Raw genomic sequence first — 20,000 nt, forward strand, 5'->3', positions numbered from 1 at the left:
TTTCTCATCAGATCATCCATGACAAAGGAAACCTTAACACGGGTTGTATTAGCTATTACATTATATTTGAAAGGAAAGTGAACAATATACCACATCATGAATTGTGCCGCTTTCTATGTCAGAAAGATGTAATTAAAGGACGATGTGGCTGCTATATCTAGCAGATCCATTGACTACGTAGAGGTTCCTTCATCTACTCATCAATAACTTTGTTCATAGAACATACATACCCAATGCATATAAAAAATGTCCGCTTTGCCAGTTAACAACTGTTTTAAGCCGTCGTCCGTGGATATATCGTTGATAATCCTGCAAGAATATATCCCTGTCATAATCGAAGTTAATGCCCGCTGGGTTTTATACAGATACACAAACGTATATGTGCGTGAGAGAGCTTGTTTTGTATTTATATATTCATATGCATACACACACACACATTCATAAACATAGACATACAAGCACGCATGCACACACACACACCTTTGATCTCTATACATATTTTAAGTCACGATTACATACCCATCACTGTAAATATTTCTCCCCACTACTCCAGTTTTTGAATTGTTGTGTGTGTTTATATATATATATATTATATATATATATATATATATATATCCACACCCGAAAGAATAACAATTATCTCCCCTGTTCACAATAATATGATAAGCAATTACCTCCCCTTAGATTTTTCTATTTCTTTCATGGACAAAAATATGGTTCTTAAGAAAGTAGGTTTTTAAATAAGTTTAATGCTTTGATTACCGTAAACGAACCTGATCGACAAACACAATATAAAATATATCTAAAATTATATTCAAACTATGTAAAGTGTGTGCCTTTTCGTTGTTCAATTTCTTATATATATTTTACAATTTACAACGTTGAGATAATCGAAATTCCTCCCGTTCTTTTACTATATAAACTACAGAAGATCTGTAGTATATGGTTAAAGAATGTATTAAAATCGTCATGTCAGGAAACTGATACAAAATTTTGTGTATATTGACATTGTTTTGGGAAAAATGCTGATTTGGCGTTTTATTTTCAAATTTCTCAAATTTCTTTACCTAAGTTGTGTCATCTGTTCGCTATGGGGCGATGTAGATGACACAACATCGGTAAAGAAAGTTGAGAAATTTGATAAGAAAATGCGAAACTGGTTATTTCTCCAAAGATAATGCACTCTGGATCGACAGCAGATTGCATTCCCAGAATGCAGAATGATACTCCTTAGTGAACATATTGTGAGATGCGCAAAGCAACTACTACCACAGCTTTAATGTTTCCATTCTATCAATGTGCCATTGGAACACCAACACAAGTTAGATTAAACAAGGAAACCTTCTTAGTTGTAAAATATAAGCCAAAACTTAAACATTTCTAAACTTTTTAAATAAGGAAACTCACCTCGTTGAAAAAAATTATATATGTATATATATACATATATTCATATGTATATATTCTACATATATATATATATATATATATATATATATATATATATATATATATATATATATATATATACATACATGTACATATATGCCCATAGATTTTAGTGTAGGTAGTCTTGAATATATATATGTGTATATATATATATATATATATATACATATGTGTGTGTTTGTGTGTGTGTTGTGTTTGTGTTTGTGTGTGGGGGGGTGTATAATAAACATTAGTAAAAGCCAAATAAAATCCGTTTCTGAATATTTTAATGATGGCGACGGTCTATTATTCTCTCTTTGCCAAAAATAACAACAGAACCAAAGAAATCAAAGATAAACCGATATATCAGTTCTCTTTCATATGCACCACCTATACAGGACTTTGCAATAATCAATACTTACTCTCTGCTAAACTACATACGGGTGTCAACACGCTGCAAAGTAAGGGTATAAAATTCTAACAATATTTGAGTTCTTTTATGTATTTATTATCAGTATTAAAGTGTATTTTTTTTATTTATGTCTTTGTTCTTTGTTTACTTTTCTTCGTTGATTCTGCGATGAAAACTAAATATATGGAACGACTGCTTCTCTGTCTTCCAACACGCCGCTGAATTCCAGCTCCAGAATCTGTTGTCAATATTGTAGAGAGAATAGTTTACCTCCGTGTACGTTACCAAAGAGTACAAAAGAAAAACAGACTATGCAGACTACATCTCTCGATTTGAGTTCACGATGAGCCGCATTAATTAACAATAATCATATCACATTTAACTCCATCTTGTAACTTTTACATGTTTCAATCTCTCTAATGAGAACAAAATGAAACAGGTAGTGATCTTTAAACAAATAATGTGATCTTTTTCCGAATGATTTTCTTGCAACAAATAAGAAATTGCTTATTAATTTGTGAAGCAATCAAATAATACAAGATATTTATATTGGTGAACCCTGAGAGCTTAACAAACGAGAAATATAGATTGCTAAACACACCGATCAAACACAGGAGCAATCCGATACTTCTACAAGTAGATCAACAACTGTGAAGAAGAAACAATCCGTTGCATGTCCTATTCTGTGGAGTTGATAAATGTAACGAAAAGTCACTGAATCGAATTTATCCGTTTCAGTACGTAAAGTGAATGAGATATATAGAGCAGATAATCGGGAAACTGAAGTGCACGAGAGACGTAATTTGAAAAGAATTTCTTATGTCTCTCGGAAAAAACATGGTGACCAGTAGTATTTTAAAATGTACAGCAAAGAATTCTATGTTTTGCGCGAAACGTAAATATCAAGAGAGTGGTAGTGCGTGTGTGAGCGGGTGCGCGTAATTTTATGTGTATGTGTGTGTATGCATGTGTGTACGTGTCCGTGTTTTTATGTAGGTTTAAGGTTGGGTGTGTATATATGTGCATGCATATATATGTGTGTGTGTGTGTGTGTGTTTATGTGTTTGCGTGTATGTATATATATATATTTATATTAATATATAGATATATGATATACATATATACACATTTACATACGCGTATATCTGTATGTATATGCGTACGTATGTATGTAAGTACGTACGTACGTATGTATTTTTGTATGCATGTATGTACGTATGTATGAATGTATGTACGTACGTAAGTATAAATGAATGCATGTACATATATATGTACGTATGTATGAATGTACGTATGTACGTATGTATTATGTATATATGCTTGTATGTATGTATGTACGTATGTACGTATGTATGTATATTTGAATATGCTTATGTATGTATATCTTTACCAAGCTCACTTGCTTTCGATTTATGGTTTCTCCGTTAAATTTGTTATTGCAGATGCGACCTCTCTGTCAATCGATAATTTAATGGAAGCATTTAAAGAAATGAAAATATAAACGAACTGGACAAAAATATTAATAAGCAAAGGGAAAACAGCGGACGATATTTTGATTAAATTTAGGAGGCAAAAGCAAAGTTTTCTCAGGAAATTTACAGGAAATATAAACGCCACTTATATTTAAATGTATCCAGAACTAATGCACCTGCGGAATATAGATTTTACAAATGTGCACGTAATGCTTTCTTACATATGTCTATGTCTGTCGATGTGTGTGCGCGCGTGTATACATATACGTATATGTATATGTGTGTGGATGTGTATATATATACGATTATGTGTGTGTGAGTGTATACATACTCATATATACGCATGCAAGCGTTTTTGAGTGGGAGAGACTGGGGAAGAGAAAGCGGTGAGATATCTTTGCCAGCTAGATATATAGATATACACACAGATATATATATACACATGCACACATATAAAAATGTATGTGCGTACAAAGAGACAAAGAGACACACAAATAGAAAGTTAAATATATATATATATATAGAGAGAGAGAGAGAGAGAGACAGACAGACAGACAGGGAGGGAGGGAGGAGAGAGAAAGAGAGATAGGTAGATAGATAAATAGATAGATAGATAGATAGATAGATAAATAGATAGATAGATAGATAGATAGATAGATAGATAGATAGATAGATAGATAGATAGATAGATAGATAGATAGATGGCTGGATATATGGACAGGTGGATGGATGGATATATACATATATATGTTATATATACATATTTCTGTCGAAGAGCGTAGGCTCGAACACATTTATTTTATTTTATTCCTTGCGCCATACTAATACATTTGTTTGTTGTTTGTACTCCACCTGCCTTCGTCTTTTGTTTATTTTCGTAAACTACCCGTTATATATATTATATATATATATATATATATATATATATATATATATATATATATATATATATATATCTATATATTATATATATATGTATGTATTTATATATATATGTACCCAGAATATATTATTAGATGGATGATTAAACAAGTAGATAGATTTAAGTAAGACCCGATCTTAGGCCCTCACATGTTATTCCGCTCTTTAATCATGAATTAACTTTCTATTTCTAAAAATTCCGTTTGCTTCCATACCTCCACATACACAACATGCATGAGTACACACATACATATACGCACACATATATTTCAACACACACACATGTGCACATGTAGATAGACATGTCATGCATTAAAGTCAAAAAGGCAATATGTACAACATGAGTCAAGAGGGAATAACTTACTAATGCATAGGCAGAAAGTGTGTTTCAAACATAACGTTGATCACTACATGAACACACACGCGCGCACACACACCACATACACACATACGCACACACTAACACGCATACATACTGTTACTACTACTGTGTTTATATATATATATATATATATATATATATATATATATATATACATACACACACACACACACACATACATATATATATATATATATATATATATATATATATATATATATGTAGTATGTATGTATGTATATCCACTCTTACTATTTACGAATAATATATATAGATATATTTATATATACCTATGAACATATGCACAGACTGAAATTTAATAAATGCATGAATGCATAGAATCACATATATATATATATATATACCTTCCCCATATATATATGTATATATATATATATCTATATATACATTCCCCTATATATATTTTCTGTATATATTTATATATATATGCATGCACACAGATATATGTTATGCATATATATATATATATTATATTTAAATATATATATATATATGCAGTGAGAGAGTGAGAGAGAGACGTATATAGATATGCACACATTGTAATAAATGCTGGATGCATAAATTGATTTCTACAAACAGATGAGCGATTAGTTATACACATACAATATTTCTTTCCGTATATCTCTCACGCATACATAACTATGCATATATATATATATATATATATCTATATATATTATATATATATATATATATATATATATATATATATATATATATATATACATATACATATATATATGTATATGTATATATATATCAATTCATCCTTCTGTCTATCCTGTAAGATATGTATTTATCTTCCCATCTATCCCTTTGCGTATATGTTATATATATATATGATATTTTAAGTAGTTATTATTAATATAAATGCGATTATAGATTCGGATTCCCAGAATACAGATATAAATGACTAATTGTATGGAATCACAAAGGTATGTCTGGAATACAGTTAGAATATAATGTATTGCCCTTTGCTGTTACTGAATAAACGCAACTTATTTTGATAAGCAGCCATTTTAAACAGTTACTTTTATTCAACACTTTTGTGCCTTCCTTTGGCATATAATTTTTTCCTTTGGCTTACGAAATTGATACATATAATGAGATAGTCAAATACATATACGTTATATATAGATATATATAATATATATATATATATATATAATATATATATATAATATATATATATATATTATATATATACATATATATACATATTATATATATATATATATATATATATATATATATGTATGTATGTGTATGTAGTATGTATGTATGTTATTATGTATGTATGTATATATTATATGTATACATGGGCCGGAGCCGATGGAAGGATACGTGTATGTAAACGTGTATGTATTAATTATTAATCAGTTTACTTACCAATCAAAGGAACGAATTCTGAAGTGGCAGGCATATTTTCGGCAATTAGCAACATGAAGACGGAAAAGGCTAAGAGAACTGTTAATCCTAGCGTGACCTTTTCGCCAGAATCTGGAGGGAGACAGAAGCCCGTTAAGGAGAGGGTGGATAGAAGGACGCACGGTATAATTACATTAAAACAATAGTACAAAATCCTTCTTCGAACTTGTACGTAGAATGTCACATCTGGGAAGGGTTCCGGACAGCAGGGATATGTTATTTCATTTCGTATCACTTTTGTGGCGACTAACGTCCATTCACCATTATTCACATAATTTGATAGATCAATATTATCTGTGAGGTTTGTAACATCGACTTGGAAGCCATCATAAGCCCAAGATCCGAGCTTTAGCTTGCAAATTTGGTCATCGAATGGGAAATAAGTGATGTCCATTTTGCACGAACTACGCATGCGTACAATTGGCGGCCAAAAAACACTTCCGTTAGCTTCAATCATTGCAAGACTTTTCATATATCCCTGATTGAGGCTTTCAGCACTGAAAAAACAGAAAACAGAATGCCAAAAATCACAACGTATAGAAGCGGTCAATGAATCGAATTCTTCAAGAAAGTCACTTTTAAACGTGTTAATTGTTGGAAAAACCATTAACGATAATTATTACGATAGATAACAGTATAATATCGGTTTCCAATTTTGGCACAAGGCCAGAAATTTCGGGTTAGGGCGTAAGTCAATTACATCGACGTCAGTTCTCAGCTGGTTCTTATTTTATCGATACCGAAAATAAAATGCTAAGTCAACCACAGCGGAATTTGAGATCGGAACGTAAAAACGGACGAAATGCCGTGAAACACTTTGCCCAGTACGATGACAATTCTGCCTGCTAACTGCCTTATAACAGGATAATATTAATGAAGAAATTTTATCCATTACATATATAGGTAAATAGATAGATAGACAGACAAATAGTCAGAAAGATAGATGAATTGACTAATAAACACATACATACATCAACCGATGTTCATGAATAAATCATTTTGATAAACGCAGTGCTAAAGTATGATATATATATATATATATATATATATACACACAAAAAAATATTCTATAATTATGTTTATAATTATAGAGTATTTGTATAATTTTACCTAAAAAGGTTATTTTAACGTAACGAACTACTTGGTAAGATTATTAATTATTAATTAAGTAATTAATTATTCAATTAATTATACCCTTTTATTATCATTTAAAATTATATGTATATAATTATATACACATACACACACTTTTAGTTTATAGAATGCCGTGTTGAAGGAAGCGGTGTAGATAGAAAAAAAAGATTGCGATCGTCTCACCTGTTGTAGAGAACTATGTCTGGACGCCAAATGAAGTCACAGGGAATCCTAAACTTAGTGATTCCGCTGAAGTCGTTTGGATCCCAGTTGAGCTTCTCATCAAACCACGACTAAAAGGAAACATAGATTTACACTTGGTGAATAGCCAACACCACAACAATAACAACAACTGTAATAATAATAATAATAATAATGAGGAGGAGGAGGATGTTGATGATGATGATGATGATGATGATGATTTCAAATTTTCGCTCGAGGAAATTTCGGGACAGGGTTAAATCGATTACATCGTCTCCGGTACTTATCTGGTACTTATTTCATCAACCCAGAAAGGATGTAAGGCAAAGTCGATCTCGGTGGAATTTGAACTCAGAATGTAAAGCCAGACGAAATGCTGTTAAGGAGATTTTCCGGCGTACTAACCATTCTACCAGCTCGCCGCAAAGATAAAGTATCATACAAGGAATTGAAAACGAAAGAAGCTGAAAATAGGTGGGTAAAGAAAAGAATGCATGGTCAATTTCATAGGGATGTTGAATCTAACACAGACAGAGAAAAACGATGGTTTTGGACGACTAAAAGGGATTTAAAACCGAGAACGGTGTCTCTAATCTGTGCAGCACAAGAGCAAGCACTAAGGACAATCTGCGTAAAATACAGAATAGACAACGCATCAGAAAGTGATAAGTGCAGAATCTGTGGACAAAACGGTGAAACCGTATGGCATATTGCCAGCCAATATACGCCACTAGCCCAGAAGGAATATAAGAGACACCACGGCAATATAGCAAGGCTTGTAACCGCTCGAATACTCCAGAAGTTGCTCGAAAAGGAAGAAGTGACACCGTAGTACATGTCCACGGCTAGAAGCTGGGCAAAGGCAATAATAATAATAATAATGATAGCATTAATAATAATAATATAATAATAATAATAATAATAATAACAACAACAACATCAACAGCAATGGTTCCAAATGCATCTTCTGATGTGATGGTTTCTGCATTTAGAAATTTCTTCTCTATAAAGCTCCCCATTTATGTTGACCAGTGTATGTCAACTGAAAGCAAGATCTGATACAGCTTGAAAGAACTGTCAGTGCAAATTTCTATCAGAGCGCAATAGGAATCTCTCACAACCCTCTCGCCATTCCACCGAAAACGACCCGGAGACATGGAACAATAATCACCAACTTCTAATGAATTAAAGTCTAATTTAATACCAACAGCCTTTTAACTGTTACAGAGACAGAAACACAGGAAGCTGGATCCGCAGCCGTAAAGTAAAGGATATCAATCCAATAATTCATTTGTACCTTATTTCATCGATACAAAAAGAACAAATATTTCCTTGATACAAATTGAACACGAGATCCATAAATATACATTTCGCTGTATCTTGTCGCAGATCTAAGCTACTCCGCCTTTAATTTTATCAGAAGTATCAGTGATGACATCATAGAATCTTCAGAACTGAACAAACAATATTGCAGTGTTGTTGATCCTCACAGACTGAATTTTAAATCATTTTGGGACACTTTATATATTTATCAGCTTAATGTTACAGAAAGTTCTATTTTTTATATCTTTGGGGAATAAACTTTCCTTATGATTTTTCGAATAAAAAAATGGGGATTTAAAGGACTTTGAATATCATAATTATATTTTGTAAGAGAAACCTTCGATTAAGTGATATTACATCGATGCAATACAGATCTATTGATCTACAATAAATGATTGCGTATTAAATCTTACATTAAACCAGATCTAAATCTAAAATCTGTCATTTAGTCTCTCTGATTACGATTGTAATCAATACAGCATTTCCAGTTCAATTCTCGGTTAGAATATTCCAGATGCAACTGTTAAACACATTTAAATTTTACTTTTTTTTTTGTATTCTTGAGAATTTTGTTTTGATTTTTCAAAACCAATACAATTCCTGATATAAACGACATTTCTACATTTCTAATCTACTTTTCATTCTTATATACTTATTCTTTCATTCGTTCTTTCATTACAAGAAACACACCCCCGATTCGAAATAGAGAAAGAAAAATGTGAAACCTGCTTACCGATCAATATTTCCAACAATGTTTTCTAAGTTTATAGTTTTTTTATGATCTAAGATGAAGAAAGCCATTGTGTCTTGGCATAAAATAATCGATTCCGAGAAATATTTTTTTCCTTACTTATATAGGCGGCTGATTCTCAATAACCGTTCTATTTTCAACTCATAAAGGTAATTGTTTTATTTCATATTATAAGAAATCATGAAGACAAGAAACAATGTAAACAGCAAAGACGTTGTACAATTGATTTTCTTGTATTAGCTCAGGTCCTTTGGTATGTTTAAAGCAATGTGAATGCGGGATGCAGGGGCATTCATGCGTTTTCCGATGGGATTTTTCTATAAGAGAAAATTCCATGCCACTCTGAGCATGACCTGTGGTCGAATTAAATCCTCATTTGACCACCATAAAATATGCAGCTTACGAAGTCGAAGAGAGAGTCAGATAGATCGAAAGAGAAAAAGGAAGAGAGAGGGAGAGAATAAGAAAGAGAGTGACGAACGAAAGAGAGATGCAGGAGAAGGCAGGGAGAAAGTGAAAACAATATATGTATATATATATATGCAAGCAGAAATTTTCCTGTGTAATTTCCTTAGAGAAAATATGGTAATCCCACGATAGATTATTCATGATATAACAGACAGCAGATATTATTAAAATGATAATAATGATTTTGAAGATGATGATGATGATGATGATGATGATAATAATGGAGACCTCGACGACGAAGACGACGTCGATGATTGTGGTGGTGATAATAATATTAACAACAATAATAATAATACACTAATTCGCGCACATATGGTTGTAATGCATGTGCCTGGTGTACGCTTATCAGACAGATACTCATTATGGGTACACTGGACTTCGGAAATTTGTAGCCCGGTGTCACTTTGAAGGCATGCACTGCTCTCTCATTCAATATTAATAATAATGATAATAGTAATAATAATAATGATAGTAGTAGTAGTAGTAATAATAATAATAATAATAATAATAATAATAATAATAATAATAATAATAATAATAATCCTTAGACAACCCTTATTCAGGGACCTTTTGAGCGGGATGGGCTACTCAACCTGAAGAAAATTCTAACTGGGCCCCACCTGCAAGGTCATGTGCTGTTTATCTTGATATGAGATCACCATGTCGCGCACATATGGTTGTGATGCATGTGCCTGGTATACCTTTATCAGACGGGTAGTCATGATGGGTATATTGGGCTTCATATATTTTACCCCAGTGTCACTTTGATGGCATGCACTGCTCTCTCACTCAATAATAATAATATGGAAGTGTTATCATGTACATTGTTTTGTCTTGGTATAAAAGATAGGCTACAGCAAATATTCTGCTCAATACCACAGATCTGCTTGTCAGTTGTTTGGCCTTCACCAGTTGAGCATGTCCCTTAGTGGCTGACAATATGTGTACCTCTGATCATGAGCAGAAGTAGTGGGGGAGCATCATAGCCATATGTTGAGAGGGTTTCTTTGGGATTTGAATAATTCACCTCTGGAAACATGGGTGTTTCGTTCAACATCCTTAAGTAACCCTTATTCAGGGACCTTTTGAGCAGGATGGGCTACTCAACCTGAAGAAAATTCTTACTGGGCCCCACCTGCAAGGTCATGTGTTGTTTATCTTGATATGAGATCACCATGTCGTGCACATATGGTTGTGATGCATGTGCCTGGTGTACCCTTATCAGACGGGTAGTCATGATGGGTATATTGGGCTTCGTATATTTTACCCCAGTGTCACTTTGATGGCATGAACTGCTCTCTCACTCAATAATAATAATAATGATAATGATGATGATGATGATGATAATAATAATAATAATAATAATAATAATAATAATAATAATAATAATAATAATAATAATAATAAATGAAAGGCACGGGAAATGAAACTTGCATAATTGACATGCAAGAAAATATTGTCGAGATAACATACTTGCGAATAAAATTATTGTTCATTGTCTTAATGATGTTGGCGATGATGATGATGATGATGATGATGATGATGAAATAAACTTCCCTCAACTTTAGGGTTTTGTCTGTTGGAGGGTTTAAGAAAGGATTAATTACTCTAAACTGATACTTACCTGGTCTAACCAGACGTTTGATGTTAAAATTTGATTCTTTTCATCCTGAAATTAAACAAGACGAAGGAAAATGTTAAGAATACAATTAAATGCAATTATTATAGACGAATAATTAGCACCTGTATATATTTACACACACATATAAGTAGAATATATATATATATATATATATATATATATATAATATATATATATATATAATATATCAGCCGAATTGCTAAGATGATCTGGTTCTTGACTGATGACTGAGGGCTTCGTTTGTCCCGTCCTGTGGTTCTTGTGTCGTCTCTGTGGTGTTTCATGTTCTTGTCCATGTCTGTAATTATATTTTACTGTTTACCTATATATATATATATATATATATATATATATATATATATATACAAACATACATACATATATATATATAATATTATATATATATATATATATATAATATATATATATATATATATACAAGTTTCTTTCATTCTCTCTCTCTGTGTTTCCTTTCTGTTGAAGAGCGTAGGCTCGAAACGTAAAAGACTTTTTCCCGAGCGTCAAACTAATACACCTGTTTGTTGTTCATACACCAGTCCTCGTCTTTTGTTTTTCCCTAAATTCCAACTACATATATATATATATATATATAAAATGGCGGTGCCCCAGCATGGCCACAGCTTGTTTGCTGAAACTAAATAAAATATATATATATATATATATATGCGTGTTTGTGTGTATGTCTGAGTAATCTTGTGTTTCCAAAGACGACCGCCCCAACAGTACTCATAAATGCATAGAGACTAAATATTTAACAATTCTGATACCTCTAATTCTTTCAACTCAGACACCCGCGACCATCAATACCGTTGATTGCATAACAGAATCACCGAAACTCAGTCGTTGAAAAGTAAGCATATTATAAACTCTCAACTTATGGAACGTACGAGTCCGTACGTGTTGCTCAAATTAGTATATAAAGTTTTCGGAGAATTTATACACATGTAGCAACAGAATCTTTCAAGTCTATGACAATCAAATCCGCCATTTACCCACCTCTTATTTCTCTGATAGGATATTAATGGCCATAATATTTAGTATGGAAGTAATGTTTAGAATCTAATTTGTATTAAACATATTAAAGTAATGCGAATTAATAAAATATTCATGGCATATAATCACTTCTGAAAGCGATTTATATTATTCTTTATATTTCATTACTTCGAAATAAAATCAACAATAATACGCTTAAGAAGTTTTCAGAGCATCTGAAATTACCATCGATATATATGTGTGTGCGTGTGTCTCCTCATTCTTTGTATATATTATACGAGGCGCAATGGCCCAGTGGTTAGGGCAGCGGACTCGCGGTCATAGGATCGCGGTTTCGATTCCCAGACCGGGCGTCGTGAGTGTTTATTGAGCGAAAACACCTAAAGCTCCACGAGGCTCCGGCAGGGGATGGTGGTGATCCCTGCTGTACTCTTTCACCACAACTTTCTCTCACTCTTACTTCCTATTTCTGTTGTACCTGCATTTCAAAGGGCCGGCCTTGTCACTCTCTGTGTCACGCTGAATATCCCCGAGAACTACGTTAAGGGTGCACGTGTCTGTGGAGTGCTCAGCCACTTACACGTTAATTTCACGAGCAGGCTGTTCCGTTGATTCGGATCAACCGGAACCCTCGTCGTTGTAACCGACGGAGTGCTTCCATCCATCCATCCATATATTATCCTGATTTCCGCCCCCCTCCTACACAATCTCTATTCTACTCCATCATCCCATGACCACACTTTTATTTATTGTTTTCTTTCAGGCAAAAATCAAGGACCGGAGAACGCACAATGTGACGTAACACACCTTTCATTCAAGTTTGATGACGTGACACTCTAATGTCTAAAACCGCAAATGTTACTTAAATTTTCACTTCCAATTTCTACGTAAACTGGCGTTGCAAGTTAGGGTTGGCACCGAAACAATTGTAACGATCATTAAAGGTGTGTTAAAGAATTCTCATTGTTCATGTCTTACCTGGATTGCAGTGTGTATATATATATATATATATGTATATATACATACACACGCACAGGAGCACACACACACACACATATGTCAATACATACATATATATGTATGTAGACGGAAGTTGGTGTTATCTGATGATGGAATCTAGTTGCAATCATCATTATTTGGGACTACCTAAAACCTCCCAAAATCTCTCTTCGACCCCTTTAATTACTGGTATCGTTGCTATTCCGTGTAAGTCAGAACTTTTTATACGTAAACATATGTATATTTTTTGTATTGAATATATTTAATATTTTTTGTATATCAACTTGCTTAACTTGCTTGTCCTTACATTTACACGTGGTGGTGCCCCAGCATGGCCACAGCCTCAGGACGGAAACATATAAAAGAATAAAAGAATATGAGCCTGCGTGTGCGTGTCTATTAATATTAGTTTTTTATGCCTAGTTATAATTGTTTCTAATTTTGGCTGAAATCCCGCAGTTTTAGTGGGAGGGACAAGTCGATAACACATCGACCGCTGAATATTTTGGTATTATAATTTATCGACCGCGAAAGAATTAAAGGTAAACCTGGTCTCAGTGATAACGTAAAGAACCGGTTACAATGCCGCTAAGCATTTTATCCGATACGATGACGTTTCTGCCATCTCAATTCCTTGTTGTCAAGTTATAAGAAACATTTTTACGTTAAACTAAAGGATTACCCAATACTTGAACTAGAGTACGTCTATAAAATGTCTATAAGAAATGTAACAGTGACATCGGAGTTGCTGCCTGGAAAACCTTGTCGTCTGTATGTCTATGCATATATATGTGTACGTAACATCATATATGTACAAACGTGCAAATATCCTTCATATAAATGTAATATTCAAATCGAAAAGAAACTCCATTACCGTTCATTTAACACGCTACATTACTCTGAGTTTCTTTGACATCATCAACCGATGATATCAACAAATCATATTTTTCATCACTCTAGATACACGTATCACAGTTCTAAAGTGAAATTATTTTAAAATTCACTTCAACCTGCAGGAAAATATATGTTAAATAAATATACGGAAAAATATAAAAAGAAAAAAAAATATTTTAAAAATCACACCCAGGACAAATTGAGGTAGAGAAAAAAACCATTATAAGTATTTAAGTACAGGAAATGAAACATCTATTTGAGAGCAGCCTAAGGCAAGAATCTCTACTCATAATTTCTTCTTGAACCTTTTGTGTAAGAAGATACCTCTTAGAAAGAAATCTATTTAGAAAACTAAAGTCGATATCAACGAAATAAGCACGAAATGCACATTTTTCAAATCATTTCAATTCAATAGAATTCTTAGAGAGGGAAACAGAAGAATTCCGTGACACAGAAAGTGTTCGATATATGAAGGTAAACCATATGAAGGATTTAATTTTTATAGTGTGTCCCTATATGCATGTATGTTTGTGTGTTCCTGTGTGTGTGTGAGAATATGTGTGCGAGTAATATGTTTGCATGTATATATAAATCACATATACATATATATACAGCGTACACATATATACAAGTATATATTTATATATATATATATATATATATATATATATATATATATATACATGTATGCGTATATGTATACAGTGTTACACACACACACATATATATAAGGTACAATAATAATAATAATAATAATAATAATCGTAATAATAATAATAATAATAACAATAAAGCTTAGAGCAAATCGTTTTTGTATTATATATTCTTTGTATTATCTCGTTATACTTGTTTTGTAATTTATATACATATGCAAAGAAATGTAACCTGCGTGTGTAATTGCAAATAATAGTTTTAATTCGCTTCTGTGCTATCTAAATATATTCTGTGCCATACAACAATACTTTTGGAATTTTAGAAGAATGATATAGGAATTCTATAGTTTTTAATAAACTTTACATATATATATATATATATATATATTATATATATATATATATATATATATGTATATAATAGAAATATTAAAATTACTAAGTATCTCTAAAAGAGAACAGCGGCAGCGTTCCCGGAAAATAATAGTTATTCTTATTTTTATAAGAATGCCATATTAGTATGGCGATAACTATTATTATATATATATATATATGTATATTCAGAATGAAATAACAATAAGGAAATACGTGACATTATAGAATTACAATATAACTTTAAATCAAACAAACAAATAATATTATATTATGTAGGAATTAAAGGTGTATAAACAAATTTACAAAATATTGGATGAAGAAAATTCATTAGTGAAACGTGAAATACGCTGAAGACTACTGTTACTACTACTGCTGCTGCTGCTGCTGCTGTTGCAAATGATGATGAAGAGGAGGAGCAGGAGGAAGAGGAGGAGGGGTAGGAGAGGAGGAGGAGAAGGAGGAAAAGGAGGAGGACGCGGATACTATTCAGTATAACAAGTTCGTTGTGGAATGATATTTTATGTGCGTGTATATACATACACACACACACATATATATATATTTATATGCATAATAATTTATGCATAAACATATAAATGTATAGGTGCGTAGACAAACATACAATCAGACAAACAGACAGACAGACAGACAGACAGACAGACAGACAGATAGATAGATAGATAGATAGATAGATAGATAGATAGATAGATAGATTGATTGATTGATTGATTGGTTAATTGATTGATTGATTCACTGATTGAGTATAGCCTTAGGTTTCCGTTGGAAGTCCTTCAGTAGAAGAAAGAGATAATCATACGAAGCGGATAGAGGAAATGATAAAGGATTGAGTGATTGCAGTTTAGGGAATCAGAACAAAATGTCGTTGGTCGAGTTTTATTATGAAAAGGGAAACCGGTATGTATATATATATATATATGTATATATATATATATATATGTGTGTGTGTGTGTGTGTGTGTGTGTGTGTATGTTTATATATATATATATATATATATTATATATATATATATATATATATATGTATATATATATATGTATGTGTGTGTGTGTATGTTTATATATATATATATATGTGGTGTGTGTGTGTGTTGTGTGTGTGTGTGTGTGTGTGTGTTTTGTGGAATTCCTTAGCTAGATTCACCAGATATGTCTCCGCAAAGTCTCCGCAAAGTCTCCGCCTAATTTCGTAAAACAACGAGATTATATCGAACAGCGTTGCACTTCATTCACGAATAAATTTCTCACTATTTTAGAGGACACATTTCATAACAGATCTGCTTGGCCATTTCCGATCAGGTTTCATTAACAATAACAGCAACAACAACAGTCGTACCAAAGCCTGTTTCCCGAGTAGCCACAAGCAGAAGGCAAATTTTTATGATATCACACACTTAAAACAGGAAGTGTGCAATATGGATATAGTTCTAGATGTTCAATATATGCACAAAATATATTTGGCGGTCATTGATTGAATGTCTCTGATTATAATTTTAGTTTAAGAGTTTTAAGCAACTTGCCACTAAAGTAGCATTGAAAGATTCGATCTGGAAACCAGGTGTTTGCAGAGTCATTTTATAGAACCACGCAGTCATATGTGTATCTAGTAAGCAATATTGGTGATTTAGATAAAGCTGCGACCTGGTAGAATCGTTAGCACGCCGGGTGAGATGCTTAGCAGTATTTCGTCTGCACTACGTTCTGAGTTCAAATTCCGCCGTGGTCGACTTTGCCTTTCATCCTTTCGGGGTCGATTAAAATAAGTACCAGTTACGCACTAGGGTCGAATTAATCGACTTAATCCCTTTATCTGTCCTTGTTTGTCCCCTCTGTGTTTAGCCCTTTGTGGGTAGTAAAGAAATAAGTATTTCGTCTGCGCTACGTTCTGAGTTCAAATTCCCCCGTGGTCGACTTTGCCTTTCATCCTTTCGGGCTCGATAAATTAAGTACCAGTCGCGCACTGGGGTCGATGTAATCGACTTAATCTCTTTGTCTGTCCTCGTTTGTCCCCTCTATGTTTATCCCCTTGTGGTCAATAAAGAAATAGGTATTTCGTCTGTCTTTACGTTCTGAGTTCAAATTTCGCCGAAATCCACTTTGCCTTTCATACTTTCGGGGTCGAAAAATTCAGTACAAGTTGCGTACTGGGGTCGATCTAATCGACTGGCTCCCTCCCCCAGAACGTTGGGCCTTGTGCCTACAGCAGAAAAGAATGTTGGTGATTTAAATGAAAATCTACATTATTTCAATTTTGATGTTACTATTTAAGGAAGTCTAACAACCACGTGATACAGAGAGGATAACAGGCGTAGGAGTTTTCGAGAAGTGACTATAAACTACTATGAAAGGATTTAGGAGACGATACTTTAGATTATTAAAGTAAGAGATTAATCTAAACCGGAGCCTAAGGCCATATTTGTTTTAATATTTATGAGAAGGATCTAGAAGCTAGATAGATATTTACTGGTTATTCTGGATAGTAAATGGAAAGAAAGTATTATTTATATAAGCAAGATGTGATGCCAATAGCATTTATAGCGTGGGTACAAAATGCACGCAGAGCGAGGGAAACAGTGGAGCAATAACGTAATGTGGAGGTGCTGGCTCTTAAAAGGGTTAGCAGTGAATGAAAGTTAAATTTATAGCTTATACGAATCTAATGAATTCAGGAGAAGGTATTATGAAAGAAATAGATTGTAAACCAACGAAAATATATGCAATGATACTTGGAAAGAAGATAAATATAACTGTAGCACAAATGAAAATCGATCGAAGTGGCTGAGACTGATATAGTGTTGCGTGCATCACATTGAATGGTTCTTCAATCAAACAACTTCAGATTGTGCATATATGAAGTCACAACACCAATATTATATAATATAACTCTGCTTAAAAATACAAATATTAAAATTATTGGGAAAATGGTGAAAGAATTATTTAAATAACTGCAACTGCATTATTGCTACACTTCACTCATATATATTACACAGAATAGAAAAACCTCCGTTAACTGGAATTAGCTATGATGCAATTACGAGCAATGTTCTCTCTGTATGGGCGTATTTAAAGTCTAAATAAAATAAAATCGAATAAAATTAATTGAAACTGTGGTAAAATAAAGAAAACACGGTATATACATGGACCGAATATTTCACTCTTAAACGGTGGCCATGGCCATCATCAAAGGAAAGGGAATATTCTACGGAACTCTTCCACAATGGTATTGTAAATTTTATTGTGCGAAAGACTAGCAATTATTTTAATGTTTGTATTTACTTAAAAGGAATAGGGATAAGAAAATTACCATGTCTCGGTTTTAATATACCTCTTCAGAGTAGTGTATTGATCTTGGTATGGATGAGCTTAATCAATACACATGGCCTCATGAATTAGGACTGAGTTTTAGAGATAATTAAACGCTGAGAAACATACACACATACATAGAGCCACACATACACACACACATACACACGTACACACACATACACACGCACACACACAAATATTATTTAATGATTAACATTGCTTTAATAATTACAGTTCTATATGCCCACAGTACATGGCGTAGTGCTTAAGAGCGTGGGCTACTAACCCCAAGATTCCGAGTTCGATTCCGGGCAGTGACCTGAATAATAATAATAATAATACTAATAATAATAATATCATCGAAAGATATCTTAGGAATGAGAACCCAGGTTCGAAATTTCCCTAAGACACCTGATGAAGGCCGGAAGGTATATCAGCCGAAATGTTGTGTTAACAACAAACAAGATGAGGACAACTATCCGTCAAATGTAAATAATGTAAATAATGTACAAAATATACTTTAATGGTTGTCTCCTGTAATTGACATATATTTCTTTCGTAAGGTATGATTATTTCTTGTGAGCTTCTTGCATGAAATATACCGTTATATGCCGAGCTTATGTAATTATCAGAAATTATGTAAAATTACCGAGAGAAAGAACAGGATATATAACTTTGGTAAAGAGAAATAGAAAACGGGACTCAGCTGCAATAAAAGGAAATGTAGATTATATGTGCTTGGAATGTGAGTTAGGAATTCTATGGAATGGATAAGAGGAAGGGAGAGAGAAAAAGATACAGAGGGGAGAGAGTATTGGTGAAAACCATGGTAATATATGTGAACATAAAACACTATTCGTGTTCGCAAATCTAGATTTATGGCGAGCATGAGAGCGAGTTTGTGAGATCAAACATTGCTTTAGTGATCAAGATGAAATATCTAAACTCCAATGTTGTTTCAGCCACCGAGTATTCTGGAATTGGTACCAAACAATAAAATATTCTGATCTCGATCAAAGTACTTCGTCAAGAAAATAAATGATAATGTTAATATTTGTTTCTTAGATGTAAGGACTAAAACAATGTCCTCATTTTCCCACCGCATGGGCTTTCGAAATCCGCACCTAAAGCGTTGTGAATAAACGGGGTCAAACATTTTAGA

At 33.0% G+C, this 20,000-nt stretch overlaps 1 protein-coding gene across 1 annotated transcript in view; it reads right to left on the bottom strand.

Moving 5' to 3' along the window:
• Nucleotides 1-20,000, bottom strand: part of LOC115218019 (neuronal acetylcholine receptor subunit alpha-10-like) — a 127,709-nt gene that overhangs the window by 32,290 nt on the left and 75,419 nt on the right. The window contains exons 3-5 of the mRNA XM_029787768.2: nucleotides 11,563-11,607; nucleotides 7,379-7,488; nucleotides 6,023-6,558 (exon numbers count right to left, since the gene is read on the bottom strand). Coding sequence (XP_029643628.1) covers nucleotides 6,023-6,558; nucleotides 7,379-7,488; nucleotides 11,563-11,607 — 691 coding nt within the window. The remainder of the gene's footprint in view (nucleotides 1-6,022; nucleotides 6,559-7,378; nucleotides 7,489-11,562; nucleotides 11,608-20,000) is intronic.

This window comes from Octopus sinensis, linkage group LG12, assembly GCF_006345805.1.
Source record: "Octopus sinensis linkage group LG12, ASM634580v1, whole genome shotgun sequence".
In the NCBI taxonomy this organism is placed as follows: Eukaryota; Metazoa; Mollusca; class Cephalopoda; order Octopoda; family Octopodidae; genus Octopus; species Octopus sinensis.